Here is a 16050-nt window from a genome sequence, read left to right on the forward strand (position 1 = left end):
CCTATTCAGTGTCAGGTGATCGTGCGGATCAAACCCTTCCCGACCTCCGCCAGATCATCATCATCGATGCTCTGAGGGGAAAAGTGGCTTGGCACTTTCTTGCTCTGGATATAATCTAATTTCATTTAATTGTTTACTATAGTTTCACTCAGCTGTGTCTGTGCAAGACTACTCTCTTCTTACTTGAGAATATAAGCACTGCCCGCCACTGAAAACCCTAGCTTCCTACTGCGGGGTACATTTGTCTATCGATTCAAAGAGGTCGTGACAGTTCTCAAGTGTAACGCCCGATCCAAGCCTCATAATCCTTCGCAGACCTCTTATTGTTGTTCAAATCTTCATGTGACCTGCCAATGGTATGTGAGATTGCGTGCGAAGTGGAACACTGCTCTAGACTGTGCCTGCTTCAGCTGACCATGGCATCTGTAACTCCCGGTCACGGCCCGTTGCTAACCAGTCATCCTCCAGCTATACGATCCGTTGCCTTGACGAGCCAAATATAGTCCTTCTAGCCTATAAGAACGCATGCAATCTGACGATGCTGCAGTTCCCTCTCAGTTTCAAGACTCAGAATCAATCCTCGCCAACGTCTCCCATTCCTTAGGACTATCCACCTCAGGTCGTTTTCCTTGGTGTCACTCGCACTCAGCAGTAATTTCAGACCTCGCAATCAACGGATGAGCGCGACAAAAGCTTAATAGGGCGAGAGAAAGCATCAATGCATCGTGGAAGCGTGGTTTCCAGCTCCTCCGACACCTCGGGTGCGCGGGATTTCGATGCGGCACTCCGAATTCTGACCCAGAAGCAGAATTTAGGGCATGCTATCGAGGAGGCGGAACAAGTTGCGAAGTCGGCTCAGTGGTACACTCCGGAACAAGCTATTGCTCTATGGGAAGCAGGAGCATATCTGATTCAGAACGAGAGCTCGCCAGAGGCTCGACGCAGTGGTTCGCTGCTGCTGGAAGCTGTCGCGGCACGACAAGATCTCTCCCCAGCAGCCCGGCGCACAATCTTCGAGTCAATATCAAGTCCTTCGGAAAGCGATGTAACACCAGCACGGGTTCAAGCGTTGATAACGCTATCAGACCATGGCAGGAAACTGGAATTCGCCGCCTCCTCTGTCTTTCCCGTGATATCTGCCTGCCTTGTTTCACTTTATGAGGTTATCTCTTCCGTTCGCATGAAAGCAAGAAAGGTGAAGCCGGGAAAGACAAATGGATACGCCTTCGATGATGCCGTTCTGGATGACGTTCTGCAGTTTGTGGTCGATCTTATCACTCTTCAACGCAAGCCCCCTACCGGTGAAGAAGTACAAGTGCTGTTAGAACAGCTTTTTATCATTTGCAAAAAGACAAGCGTTGCTGCAGATATCAAGAACTCACTTAGCGTATTCGATGCGGTCATTCTTTACGCAGACGTGCCCGATGGAAGCTTCATCCCTCTGCTCGAAGTTCTGTGCAGCATTCATGCCTCTGTCAAACCTCTGTCGGGTCCGACGTCAAGGGTTGTTCGAAGTTTGGCAAAGTCAAAGAGGAAGGTTGATATGGTCAACGAACTATATACATTTCTGACAGAATGTTCTGAAGAAAAGAGTCGAAATCTCAACGTTGTGCGGGGAACTGTATATGTGTTGACGGACATAATTCGTGCATACGGCCAGGACGGGATCCCAGAACTACAGTTCGAACAATTAATTGACTGCTTGAAGACCGCCACAGTGAAAGATGATGGCCGGCTGGAGTCAGACATCCTGGATTTATGTTTGAACATCTTGGAGGGAGACTTTGTCCGAGTGGCTCTGGAAAAGGATTGGGGCGCGTTCGTCGACCTGATGAATGCGTGTTCCTCCAGGGCTGTCGATGAACCTGAGCAACCATGCCCCACACTCTCTGACTCTCAACAAATCACTCCCAAAGGCAGCGTTGTTGATGATTCCAAGTCCAGTATTCTTGCCAACACCATCCAGATAGCATCTGTCCTTGAATCTCTTTGGGATCGTTTGAATAAACAGCAACGGTTAGACTCAACCCGTTTCCTCATGAACGCCTGTCGCTTTATCGAGCCTCCCCAGGCTGAGCTCGTTCTCGAGACCATGCGGGAGGAGCGGTTCTGTTCTCCTGGACATGAGAACTGGCTACAGCATTCCCAGAGATTGATTCGCTGCTTCATTCGCTCACGCACTAAGTCCTCCGACGTTCGGGTCACTGCATTAGAGATACTGAAGGAGTCTTTCGACAGTCCCGAGTCATTTGACTACTTCGAAGAGAAAGGCCTTCTCAAAATCATGCTGGAGAAATTCAATGAGGAGGATGACATAATGCTGCTGGAATCATTGGTCGCTTTCCTTGTTGACATCTCCATTACAGTCAACAACCAGGAATCATTTGATCAGCTAATCCATATCCTCAGCTCTCCCATGAGTAAAGACCTGGAGAAGGAAACTCTCGCGGCTTCCGAGTCAACCGCACTATCTCCTGATCGTTCATCATTTACTAGTGTATTAGAGTCGTCTCTAGCTAATGTTTGTGCGGCTGGACTCGTGAAGATTTTCTTGCGAACGCTTAACATGTCGGCAAACAAGGCTACCTCAGTGTTTGAGGCCTTGCTGAAGATAGCGCAGTCTCCGGAATGGCCAGTAGACTCGCGTCTAGCATCTCTCAAGTTACTCTACAGATTGCGATGCGATGCCGCCGGTTCTATCACTGTTGTCTCGACTCCTGAGGATGATTTCATGATGCACGTGTCTGGCAGAAGCTTTGACGCCGGCTCCAAGCCCCACGAAGATTTTACTGGTGATCACGGTGCCGACAACGACCAAGGGCGATCCATTTCAGCTGGTCGACACTTGCCACGGGAGCCCTCAAGCAGCCTTCTCTCCAGGTCAACCCGACAAAACTCTGTTGCTCCCCTTCGATCCTCCAAACCGACACCCCCTGTCTGGACATTCTCCACACCCCAAGTTCTCCCAGAGGAACCTCCGGTTGAGGCTAGCCCTTATGTCTACGCTTACGCGACTGCCAATGCAACCAGTCCGGTCGAATCGGACCCGACGCAGAAGGTAGCTCTGAAGGCGAACATGTGGTTAGAGACGGTCATATCACTGTTGCAGCGCGAAACGAATTGGGATATCTACAGCTATGTGCTGACCCACTTGGCAGCTCAGTTGCAGAACAAGGATCTGTTCAGCAACGCTGTACCTCAGATCAAGCTGTTGCGCAGTGTCCTATGTGACCAGGTCAAGAACGATAGTTTTCGTGAACCGCCACCGTCCACTGGCACCAAGAAGACTGATGTTGCCGGGTACATATTCGAGTTTCTATGCGCCTTGATCAGTTATCACGAGCACTTTGCCAAGAGCGAAGAAGATGAGCTTGTACGCGCCTTCATGATGGGTATCATCGGATCCTGGGGTGGTACTTCTCGTGGTTGTATCCATGCCCTATCTGTCTGTTGCCATGAAATCCCTTTATCGGTAACAAAGTCATTGAACGGAATTCTCGACAAGATGTCCAAAGTCATTACGATGTCTAATCTCGCTGTCCATATTCTGGAGTTCCTGGCTCTTCTCGCCCGTCTGCCTGAGGTCTATGTCAACTTACGTGACGAAGAAATCCGCACAGTCTTTGGTATATGTATCCGATTCTTGCAAACTTCTAGAGAGAGTCGGTTCAAAACAGATTCACTTACTCGAGTTGCCCCTGGGGGCGCTGTTAGACTTGGAAGCACCGGGTCTCTGAATTCTCTCCCGGAGTCATCAGAGGATGGAATGTCCAAGTACATCTACACATTGACATATCATGTCATGGTGTTCTGGTTTCTGTCTCTCAAGTTGCAAGACCGAGCGAAACATGTCAACTGGATCACGAGCAGACTCATATTCAAGGATGAGCATGGGAAGGAAACAGTCGAGGAACAAAGTCAAGTATTTATCGATCTGATGCAGAGAGCCGCTTTCTCAGATCTCGGCGATACCATCCCGTATCCGACATTCCCACCCTCTCCTGAAGACGGTCCCGCGTCCAAAAAGTCCTGGATTGTCGGCATGAGTATCGTGACTGTTGAGACAGCCGGGGTGTCTGGCCTAACCCAAGTGACAAAGAGGCAGGCATCAGGCACCACGTACGCGATGTATCAGCAACGCACCGCACCTGTTCTAGCTCACCAAGTATCTGCAGCTCCTGATGCCCATCTGCATCCTGACGCCATGCGAACTGCCGTCCTACCTAGTCATGTAATGCTGCAGCTGACTACCACGGCCTTCCCGACACCTACGGTTATGCAACCCATCCTCTTGCCCGATGATGACATGACCCGGCGGGCTCTCAGCAGTTTTGACCGCAATGACATCGTGGATGGGCACAAGGTTGGCGTGCTGTATGTTGAGAACGGCCAAACCACGGAGGCTGAGATCCTGTCCAACACTGGTGGTAGCGCCGACTATGAGTATTTCCTGTCGAAGCTTGGAACCAAGGTTCCGCTCCAGGGTGCCCGCTTCAATACTCAGGGCCTACATGCTGATTTGGATGGTGATTCCACCTATGCCTGGAGAGATCGGGTGACTGAAATTGTGTTCCACGTCGCGACGATGATGCCCACGAACTTCGATCACGATCCGGCCTGCATCAACAAGAAGCGTCACCTTGGCAACGACTTCGTCAATATCGTGTTCAATCGGTCGAATACACCTTTTAACTTCAACACGGTGCCATCGCAATTCAATTTCGTGAACATCGTCATCAATCCCATCTGCCGAGTCACAGAAGAGGCGGGAGCATCTGACCTGAAGGGATGCAACTTCGACAATCTATTCTACCAGGTGAAAGTCATGAGCAAACCCGGGTTCCCCGAGATCTCGCCTGCCTCTGTGCCCAAGGTCATCTCCGGGAAGAACCTTGGGGCATTTGTTCGGATTCTTGCCTTGAACGCCTCGGTGCTCTCCCTCGTCTGGAATAGCCAAGGTGGCGAGCACGTCTCATCCTGGCGCAACCGGCTGCGCGAGATCAAGAGGCTCCGCGAGCGCACCCTCGGCGCCCAGGCGCAGAACCCGGAGACCACCGAAGCCACCTACCCGGGTCAGCGACGCAACACGAAGGCCAACATCTTTTCCGAGGAGCTCCCAACCCGCGCCGCATCGGTCAAGAGCGACTTTTCCATGGACTGGAACGCAGCAGCGGATGCGAACATCCTTCAGAACCTGGACTTTTCCCGCTGGGGACGCTGAGTTAATCCCTCAGTGGGCAGACACGATGAGACATATCAGCAGCAATCCGGCCTCCGAGCGAAAAGTTCTTCAAGCATGCAGATGGAGGAAAGCCTGATCGATATCCAGCGACGATGGTTTTTTTTTTTTTTTCCTCATCCGTGTCTCTTGTTTCCACACCCTGCCATGATGAACGAAATGTATATCTTAACTTTTTTTCTTATGTCCTGCGGTGTTTTATTGTAAATACCCCTATTTGTCATGCAGCGTGCAGAAAAGTTGTTCTCTGCTTGTTCTTAAATCTCAAGCCCCCTTTCCTTCTGTCCCGTCTCTCTGCCCCATGTGTGCCTGCACCTAGGGTGCGTGCTTAGTATCTTCGCTTGCCCAGGGGCTCGAGCTTTTGAGCTAGGTTCTGTTCATGGTCACACTGGAAACATGTAGTGCGGTTGGTCCAGCCTGGCATCTTATCTCGCCTGGGGATTTGGGGTACGGTACTTGATTTGATAAAGAAAAGTCGATACTTAGGAATGAATCCATATGACTGACAAGGCTAGCGTAGGCTTTACTGGAATTGAACCTGTCCAGGAGTGTAGTGCTGTGCAAATAGAGTGGGCTCGGAAGGTTTCCCCACACCCACACTTACTAGCTTATAGATCAAAGCAGGAACTAACTCAAACCTCTCTAGCTAAGCGTGGAGTTTGACTTGGTCATGGGTACTAAGGTATGGGTATGGTGCTTATATGCAGATTGAATATTTCTCTGAGAATTAATCAGGGGACTGGAAGTGATTGGAAGCAATCGCACGAATCGTCGCAGTGGTTCTCGATACTATGGGCAGAGGATGGCGACTCACCGCCCCACATAAGTAATGGTCATGGGTGCTACGACCATACATTCAAGAACAACTAAATCCCAACACCACCGAGTTCCAGTCTTGGATCGAGCTAACACAAATCATGTTGTCATCGCGTATACTCCTGATAGAGATCAAGCGTCCCTCGATGCTACAAGCTAAACGAATACAATACGCAAGTTCTACTAAATCGAATATTGGACAAGCTGTCTTCGAAGGAGTGATGGTAGTCAAAATTCATGTATCTGAGTGGACAGAGATCCATCGAGACGGGCCAATGACAAACCGCTCGATGCTTTGAAGATAGTTACATACATTACCCAGCTGCATGTCACCCTTGAGGGACAAACCGAGACAAGAAAAGGTTCGGAGCTGGTGGTGGAAGAATAGTAAAGTGGCAGAAGAAACAGTATGCAGAAGGCTCAAAAGAGGCATTCAACAAAACCAAATACGTGAACGACTTCTCGACCCTAGAGACGTGGCAGGGCGAGAAGTACCAAGGTGACCAAGCACAAAAGAATCGAACGCCTTATGGAAAGGATGAGAGGAAGAAAAAGAGAAGCATGAATCAAGAAGAGCCAGCATCCCCTTTGCTGTACACGATGTGACCCAGCGATTGACCTCTAGCAGATTCGGGGCTCCTGCTCGCCCAATCTATATAAGGAAGATTGTAGAAATGGCGGCAGAGATCAAGGGGCTTCGCTGGGCATGGTGACGATAACAGGACGGAGGAATTTGCATATGTGCATGGTCCCGGAGGACAACGAATCGAAGTCTTTAAATATGGATATGGAAACGAAGCAAGCGGTTGGTAGGATATCGTGAGGTGTTTTCGAGTATCGTGCAGGGAGGCGACGGCAGGTGGGTTCGGTCATTTGCGGGTATCGGTTGATGGCGACTGGTAGTATCAAATGGCCGCGTCATGTTCACCGGCAAGTAGCTTAATTCCATCTGGCGGAAGCCTCCTTCTCTTTAAGTCCACCCATGCGCTCGATATCCAACGACTGGAACCGTTCCGCATCGCTCGTTTGATAGGGCGGCAACTCGTCGTTGCAGGGCTCCAAGCCGACACTGCCAGCCTCACTAATCCGCACCACCACCACACGGCCGGACTTGCGCTTTCCGGACTCATCTTCCTCCTCCGGAAACGTAATGCGGATTTCGGGGACGGGGCTGGGCGGGGGACTCGAAGAATTCTCGATAAGGCTGCGTTTTTCGTCGTAAACAAGGACCGACTCCGTCTTAGCATTGGGCGAAGCGGACACTGTGAAGCGGCGGTGACTGGGCATGCATTGCCCGTTATGAACGGGGAGGTCGGAGTGATCACGGCTCACCCGTCTGCGACGCAGAAAGAGCAGAGCACCGATCAGAACAAGACCGAGCAGGACGAGCACGAGCAGGGAGATAAGAAGGTCGACCATGGCGGGGGACAGCCCATCACTGCTGTCATCGCGGGCAGCAAGCTTCGAAATGGTGTTCAACATTGTGATACGGGTTCAAAGAGTGTCTCCGGTTCGGGTTTGCGAAGAGATCCGGTCAAAAGTGGTAGACGAACGAGATGAAGTTCGTTACAAGTAGATTTCAAAAATCGATGTCGTTCTACGACGGCCGTATTGTGACTGCGAAGGAACGGTGGTAGAATATAGGGCGATCACCTAGAATAGTCTCCTACAAGTGATCTTGACGAAAGAATGGGCGACAAGGATCAGCTGAGACGCTGATCAAGGCTTCAGGGTCGTTAGGACAAAAGAGAGAATGTATGGGGTCGGTTGGTCGAGGTTGGTGGTTAGGCGTGTGGTCGGTGAGATCTCGCTGGGAAGATCGAGATCGACCAGGCTGGGGGTTCAGATGAACGAACGAACGGACAGCAAGGTGAGCAGCTGAAAGAGTGAAGCTGACACCTGCTAAAGGTGGAAAGAGAACGTGACGGTGGTGTTGCAGGAAGTTGAGGAAGGAGGAAGAATGAGGGGAGGGGTTGGTATGGGGGATTTTGGGGGGGAGTTGTCGCTGGGGGAATGAAGAATAGCAACAAGAACGGGGAAAGGAAGGGAAACCAGAAAAGAGAGAGTGAGTGGGATTGGGGAAGAAAGGGTTTGAATGAAGAGGGAGTGGGAGTCTGTCAATGTGAACTGGGCTGGACGGCAGCAGGAACGAGGCGCAAGGGCGCTTAGGCACAACTTAGTCTCCTCCGAACAAGTCCAGACTGTCGCTCGGTCGGGAAAAGCAAGGGCGACTATTGAGCGACTAGCCTGTTCAGTCCAACTGACCATCGAGTAAGTTTGCTGGTCAACTGGTAATTTCACTGTCTCCGCCTATCGGACCTCGAGTGTCCCTGAACCACTTCACGTTGGCCTTTTTTTAGCTCGCCCCCCCTGAACCATCTTCTTAGACTCAACTTCCCAACTTCCAAGACTATCAGGTAAGACCACCTCCACAACCAACGAACAAGTGAGAAAAGCAACCGAAAAGAACAAGTCACCACATCATGCATGAACAGCATCTCTGCGTTTACATTCGCCATCCACACCACCGTATTGCAAGTGAGTGAGACATTCTTCAAGACATGTCGGAAACTCCGGATACCAACTGGAGCAGGAAAATGCCCCGTACCTGATGATCCACTCGCGCCCACCACAACAAAAACAAAGACGTTTTTTCAATTCTTACATCATGGGTCAAAGTTTGAGCTTTTTTTTCTTTTCGAGTACTCCGTACACAATCGATTGTTGTCTCTGTCCGTGTGTACAATCTAAACACGCAGCAGTGCTAGCCTAACCACCCAGCAACCCGAAAGAAAAAGCGCATGTGACATCAGAACCACCTGTCAGACTTGCAGTCTCCATCTGTCACCCTCACTGGTGAAACACAACGACTGTCTGGAAGGTCTGGAGAGCCCCCGTTGTCACCGGCACCAAACCCGGCCCTGACAGCAGCCACATCCACCAGCATCCAGACACAAGTGAGTTGGTTGCGGGGAAAAGGGAAATATCTCACGACTAGTTGTTGGATTTCCATGCCCTCGACATATGACAGCCGATATTTGTTTGCTGGGGGGGGTTCGCATTTGATGTGATACTTCCACAAGACAACACTACGGCTCCAAGTCCGCGTGGATATATATATATATATAGTAACCATACTCCCTAAGGGGATCGCCTAAAGGAACTTACTCTCCACACCGTCTGTGTTCCCACACCCACACCCACACATGGACTACACCCACACCTGCGGAAATTACAATGGGCAGTTTAAGATATATATAGGTAACACGGCTTGTCTCTCTTTTCGCATCTGGCACAGAGACAAAATGGTTATACTCCCTCCTCCCTCCGAGGCAGAAAGTCCACGAGCATTGATTATGCGGGATGCTGTTTATCTCGCATTCTTACCACCATGCGTCATTAATTCCTGCTCACGCTGTTGCTCATACTACTGACTAAACCTCCGAGATATGCTGGGTTCACCCAGTAACCATGTCCCCACATTTCTTAATCGCGATCGGAAATGCGCGACGATCTTGATTGATCTTGCAGAATAGCAAAACATGCGCATCGGGTTCCTCAGGCTCACATGCAACCAGTCTAATCGAGGCTGGAGAGCTGTCTCGTTTCATTCGGGGTTCGCCGTTGACTATAATGTTCAGGGTTGTTGATCTAAAAGACAATACACGAGATGCGCGGGCTTCTAGATGGATACCACAAGTGCATTCGCTGCGACACAAGGTGAAGTCTATTCAATCGTATCAGGAGACAAGACAGCAGCTCCTCGACATCAATAAGTACAACAAAAAAGAGCGACTCATAAATCACAAATTGCATTCGACACAGACACACAGACTGCCTTCTAACTACCGAATTTATATTTTCACAACGCCCAGAAAGCAAAGTAAGTTATGATTGCCATCATCAGAATCCCTCCCAATGGAACTCCCGCAAGGCTAGTCGTACCGCTTCTTCCCCATTCGTAATCCACACGTTCTGCACCCCCAGCGCCGTTCGCCGTGACCTATTGCTTGCGGGCCACGCTACGCTGGCCCTGGACAACGGCCTTGGAGACCTCGTCCAGGCAGCCGGCGGCGGCGGCGAAGAAACCGAGGAAGGCCCGGCTGGGGCTCAAGACACGGCTCAGATACTCCGGGTGGAACTGCACGCCGACGAACCAGGGGTGGTCCTGGATTTCGACAATCTCCATCCGCTCGCCCTTGGTGTCCTTGCCGATGAAGGTGAGACCGGCCTTCTCGATCTGCTCGATCATGGCCGGGTTGACCTCGTAGCGGTGGCGGTGGCGCTCCTCAATCTGCGAGACCGAGGGGCCGTACATGCCCCGCAGGCGGGACCATTCGGTATTCTCCTGGAAGATACAGGGGTGCTTGCCAAGACGCATCGTGCCGCCAAGCTTGCCCTTGTCGACCTCGGGCATGTAGACGATGGCGTGGTTCTCGGCCGCCGGGTGCAGCTCCTCGCTGCCAACGTCCTCGATGCCCACCACGTTGCGGCAGTACTCCAGCACTGCCAGCTGCATACCCAGACAGACGCCCAAGAAGGGCTTCTTGTTGGTCCGTGCCCACGTGATGGCCTTCATCATACCCTCCGTACCGCGGTTGCCGAAGCCACCGGGGACCAGTACACCGTCCGCGGTGCAGACGGAGTGCCACGCCTTGTGGTAGTCGGCGGGGGCGGTTCCGTCCTCCAGGTGCGACGAGTCCACCCAGATGATCTTGACCTTCTTGTGGCAGAACATGGCGGCGTGCTCGAGGGCCTTGGACACACTGATGTAGGCGTCGTGGAGAGAGGTGTACTTGCCAACCAGGGCAATGGTCACCGGATCGTGCAGGAAGTCCTGTCCCTGGGCGAGGTCGACCCAGTCCTTCCACATGCGGCTGCCGCGCTCGATCCGCTCGGGGGTGGGTTGGATGGGCGTGAGATCGAGCATCTGGGTGATTGTGTTGATGAGCTTCTGCTTCTCCAGCAGAAGGGGGACGTGATACGTCGTCGTCACGTTGTGCACAGCGATGACCTGGTGTTGCTCCACCGAGCACATGTTGGCGATCTTCTGGATCGTGCTCGCTTCGAGGGGCTGCTCGCAGCGACAGGCGATCAGGTCCGGGCTGAGACCGGCACTCCGCACATCGCTGATGGCTCTCTGTGTGGGTTTCGTCTTCTGCTCACCGCCGGGTCCGGGGGGGATGACCGGCACGTACGAGACGTGGATCTGGACAAAGTTGCCCTTGCCAGCCTTGCGCTGCAGCTGGCTCAGCGCGTGGATGAAGGGAGCGCTCTCAATGTCTCCGACGGTACCACCCAGCTCGATGATGCAGACATCCGGCTCGGCGCGGGACTCGTCCACGGGGATCCGGGCGACGCGCTCAATCCACTCCTGGATGGCGTCGGTGATGTGGGGCACGACCTGGACGGTCTTGCCTAAGTAGTGGCCGATCCGCTCGCGGTTGATGACATCCTGGTACACCTTGCCCGTGGTGATGTTGTGGTCCCGAGTGAGCGACGTGAGCAGGTAGCGCTCGTAGTTGCCAAGGTCAAGGTCCATTTCACCGCCGTCATCAGTGACATAGACCTCACCGTGTCTGGGGGATGTCAATAAACGGGGTCAGCACCAGAAAGCCGGATCTCAAGATACTGACTCGGTAGGTGCCATAGTGCCCGCATCGATGTTGATGTAAGGGTCGATCTTGATACTGGTAACCGTAAGACCCGTAGTTTTGAGGAGCAGACCGGTGCTGGAGGCAATAATGCCCTTGCCCACGCCGGAAATGACACCTGAATTGAGGAGGTTCCCATTAGCAAACGGATTTGGAGACAAGAGGACCGAGGGGCAATGAGTTCCAACTTACCTCCAGAGACCAGAACGTACTTCATCTTTGCAGCGACCGACCGTAGAAATTTGTGGTGACGACAGACGTGAACGATGCCGCAAGAGGGGTGGAAGGACGAGGCAGAAAAAAAAGTTGAGTGACTCCGATCGGTGGAGCAGTCACGTGTCACCACTTATCTTATCAAAAAACTTTCCGATAAAAGTAGATTCCCGGGTTGGCCACAACAGGCATACTCACATCAAGGGATCATTACTGCTATCAATTGGGCGGAGAGGCCTTAATCTTGATTATGTAGATCCTTCTCAGGAAGAAATACCCGACTACCGCAACTATTCTTACCAAGTATATCACCATCCATGCGAGTTTGAGTCATGCCGAGTCACCAAATTCACTAGGCTCACCAAGCACGCTTATCTAATCGAACTCTCATTCAATAGGCTGATTGCCCTGACTACTACTAGTACGAGTAGAAGGCAGCACTGCCAATCCCATTGCAAAGCCAAGTCCTCAGCCTAACGGATGCCTGCTTGGTCTCATCGGAGATTCTCAGCCTTGCGCTGCCCCCTACAGCAGCTCGGCTGAGAACTTCTGCCCACCCAGGCGGCAATATATTTCTCAATAAGGTTGAGATTCCTCAGGCAATAGCAGAGAAGCCCTATCGACCGATGGGTTCTAGCTCGAGAAACAGTTCTGAGCACAGCAGGCAGAGGCCGTCGACATGGCGAAGGATCGACCGTGATACGATCGACTCAAACAGCGACATATATGTGTATACTGACAGTGACCCCGAAATCGAAGGGATAAACAAACCAAAGACTCTCCATGAAGCGGCTTACGAGGACAACTATGAAGCGGCGAAGGTGCTACTCCGCAAAGGAGCGGCGATCGACCTTCCGGACTTGAATGGAGATACCGCGCTCCACATCGCTGTTATGAAGCATTCGGATTATTTTGTGCGATTCTTGATCGATCAAGGCGCAGATGTTAACCGCATCGGCAGCGAGGGTATGACGCCGCTGCTTCTGGCCATCAGCCATCCGAACTACAGCATCGCAAAACGCCTTCTGGAGGCGGGTGCTGATGTCAATGTCGCGGACGACAAGGGAAGAACAGCGCTGCACCATGCCTGCATCCAGGAACGTGAAGGTATGGTCGACCTGCTCTTCCAGTTCGGAGCTCAGGCGGATCCTCGGGATAATTCCAGCCGCACGCCGTTACATCTTGCACTGGCTCGCCATCAATCCGAGATGCTGAATACGCTGCTTCATCACGGAGCCAATGTTAATGCCGTGGACCCTGAGGGGAGGGCGCCGCTGCATTATGCTGCCAAAGCGGGGTGGACCAGACCATTGCGGGCGCTGCTTCGGCCTGAGGTGGACGTTGAGGCAAAAGATGCGGATGGAAACACGGCGCTCCATCTCGCCTGCCTCGGTGGGTTCAAGCAAGTGATGTGGCTTTTGCTTGAACATGAGGCTAGTGTTCATGTCAAGAACTCCGATGGGCTGACGGCTCTGCAACTAGCCTCTAGCACAGGACAGTCGGCGAGTATAGTGCGCCTATTGCGGCACTACGAAGCGAAGGTTGATACCAAGAAACCTTCAAAAGTGCGATCGCGTTCAGTCTCCCCTCCGGGCAGAGTGCGTGTCATGGGATCGACAAATAGCATCTTGGAGGCGAAGAAGGTCGAAGTAGAAAGCGTGTCTAGCCACGAGATGCCGCGACTGAGGACGAAAGAGACGGGAAGCGAGCCAGGTCACGTTGGATTGGAACCGACTGACGACATGGCGGTAGGTGCTGAGATAGACGCTGCGAGGAAAATGCTGGGGCAGAATCACTGGGATGGCGTCCGTCGGGATAATGGCGACGGCTTTATCTTGGCCAAGTACGACGGTCATGATATCTACTGCGACGCCAAAATGGAGTCAATCCACTCATCATCTCACGAGGGCCAGGAGATGCATGCGATCCAGCTCAAACTCAACTTCATGAAGCCCCATTCCTTGAAACATCGCATTCGGTATGCAGAAGTCGACGTGGCCCTTCATGCAACCGACCAGAAAGCGTTGCCCAATATCCGCACCATCATGCCGCAGGCTGATCGGGTCGAAGTGTCGGAGCAGGAGATCACCACGGGACAGAAATTTACAGTTGGGGCGAACGGCAACGGCGGACCGTCCAGTGTCAACATCAGTATGGAAGGTTCCAAGGGCAGAAAGTCCACCTTCAAAGGGGTCCGGATAATCCACGGGGCAGTCAAGGACCGGATGCACGCCTCCTGGCGGTTATATGAGGAGCCAGGAAGCAAGAGCGGACTACCAGAGATTGTCCGCCTTCTCCTGGTGGTCCAATGTGACGCCGAGTTTGAGCTGCGTGCATCGCTGTCCGCGAGGGCCAGCCATTTCTTCTCGTTCGGCATCCCACGCACGGTGACAGCCAAAAAGGGGGCCCTGTACTTGATCCCCCCGCTGACGGAGATCATGTCCCTCGAGCAAGCGATGAAGCTGAAACTGATACTAGGCGTTGCGGAGCGGGCGGCTGGCATGGTCGAGGACGCGAGAAGGTTGGAACAGAGAGTCACCCGGTCGATCAAGGAGCATAGGAAGCGAGCTCTTATCATGGAAGCAGGCGCGAGCGAAAGCAACATCCGCGACTGGGCGGACATCGCGGATGCATCCAGCTACGGGGATTTCGCCCTCTTGTGCGAGAAACTGCTCCGGACGAGGGATGTCGAGAGCCCCGAGGTCAGATCACGGCCGAGGCGCTGGAGCCCTCCGCCTGTACCGATAGTGGAACGATCGCGCTCGCGTTGGAGGAGGCGTGAGAGTTTTGACTTAGACGGAGACGGCCGAGGATACGAGCGACGGATGCGCGCAAGGCTTGGGGTCGATGAGGCGGAAGAGGCGATTGCGCCTATACGCCGCTCGAGGAATGTCCAAGGCTTCTCGGCGGTTGGTCCTGGATATAAGGTGTCGCGGCTGGCCTAGGGGGTTTGACATCGAGTGGAGTGACTGTCATTGCTTCGATCAGCATGTGCTGCAGCTGTATGATGTTGGCGGAGTCAGATTTGAACGAAGATATCTGGGTAGTTTCAATGATACCGGTCTCGATGGCATGTACTCAAGCTGAAGAAAGTGCCTGATATGAAGGCTGTGATCTCATAATATAGATACATGCTGCACAAGATGGACCTCAAAATGGCTGATACTAGATGGGCGATATCGTCTCACAGCCTTTAATACCTGTGATCCAGCTTCATCTGTCGCGTGCCTCATGCATAGCTCATTAGCAGCTACATAGACCCTGCCTGCAATGGGCAGAAGCGAGAGTTCGGGTTTGTCCGGTTCTCGACTCATTCATACGTGTGCATATGCATACTAGGTGAGAAGAGGAATCCTACAACATAGTCCTTGGAGTATTAGGATACGAAGTTTTACCAGATCATGGATATATCGGGTAGCAAAAGAAGCGGCGGCTAGTATATACAATGACCTTCACCTCGCATACGGTCAATGATAAGCTCCAGAGTGACAGCTCATGAGCGAAATCTGTTGATTAGTGTCTCATAGCCTCTTACCACAATATATGCTTTTGGTATCTCCGGCAGAAAGAGATAATAAACTCGATCGACGTATATGACTATCTCTTCGTCACCCACGATGATTCATAAGTCAGATGACATCATGTTCTGGCAGTTCTCCTTCACCTTGACAACATGACGTCTCCTGAGGCCTTAGGCACGGAGGGCCTGCGAGGTGATGTTCTGCTCGCTGTGTCCAAGACGAGTCTGACCTTCTGGCAGACATCACAACATTCAAGCCCCTCACCTCAAGTTTGGGATAGAGCGGCATAGAGAATAAGTCACAATGGGCTGCAGCCGGAAGACAAACCCGTGCCGTCTTTCTATCACTACCGTGTTTCGACACTCTCTCCATGTAGTCGGACCACGGTATAGATTTCCAAGTCACAAGTGTGACGGTTCGAAAATGAGCTCATATGCATGAGTCGATCGCGGAAGAAGTCGGATATCTGAACCACTCAGCACAACGAGTATATGACATAAAACTATCATCCGTATGATGGATATTCCCAAACCAGGTGATTGAACGAACGAATTCTTCGACACAAAGCTAAGACAATGACTGGACCCCCGAGTCATCGGAGAAGGGA

General features: G+C 52.3%; 4 protein-coding genes across 4 annotated transcripts; 2 read left to right on the plus strand and 2 right to left on the minus strand.

Annotated features, from left to right (window-relative positions):
• Positions 1–718: 718 nt before the first annotated feature.
• BO82DRAFT_401639 (putative GTPase activating protein (Tsc2)) lies at positions 719–5221 on the plus strand (the record flags this gene model as incomplete). Its single annotated transcript, XM_025639276.1, has 1 exon — positions 719–5221. The coding sequence occupies one exon, from the start codon at positions 719–721 to the stop codon at positions 5219–5221; it is 4503 nt and encodes a 1500-aa protein (XP_025492515.1).
• Positions 5222–6994: 1773 nt separating this feature from the next.
• On the minus strand, positions 6995–7537 carry BO82DRAFT_282204 (uncharacterized protein; the record flags this gene model as incomplete). The annotated part of the gene is made up of 1 exon (XM_025631360.1): positions 6995–7537. The coding sequence occupies one exon, from the start codon at positions 7535–7537 to the stop codon at positions 6995–6997; it is 543 nt and encodes a 180-aa protein (XP_025492516.1).
• A 2210-nt stretch (positions 7538–9747) lies between these two features.
• Positions 9748–12139, minus strand: BO82DRAFT_353867 (putative CTP synthase). The gene is made up of 3 exons (XM_025635071.1): positions 11902–12139; positions 11692–11827; positions 9748–11634 (listed from the first exon to the last, which is right to left on the minus strand). The coding sequence occupies exons 1-3, from the start codon at positions 11924–11926 to the stop codon at positions 10059–10061; spliced, it is 1737 nt and encodes a 578-aa protein (XP_025492517.1). The 5' UTR covers positions 11927–12139; the 3' UTR covers positions 9748–10058.
• An 892-nt stretch (positions 12140–13031) lies between these two features.
• On the plus strand, positions 13032–14867 carry BO82DRAFT_282002 (ankyrin repeat domain-containing protein; the record flags this gene model as incomplete). Its single annotated transcript, XM_025631354.1, has 2 exons — positions 13032–13502; positions 13596–14867. 2 exons carry the CDS (start codon positions 13032–13034, stop codon positions 14865–14867), a joined length of 1743 nt encoding a protein of 580 aa, XP_025492518.1.
• Between the last annotated feature and the right edge of the window lie 1183 nt (positions 14868–16050).

Source organism: Aspergillus uvarum, assembly GCF_003184745.1.
Source record: "Aspergillus uvarum CBS 121591 unplaced genomic scaffold BO82scaffold_23, whole genome shotgun sequence".
In the NCBI taxonomy this organism is placed as follows: domain Eukaryota; kingdom Fungi; phylum Ascomycota; class Eurotiomycetes; order Eurotiales; family Aspergillaceae; genus Aspergillus; species Aspergillus uvarum.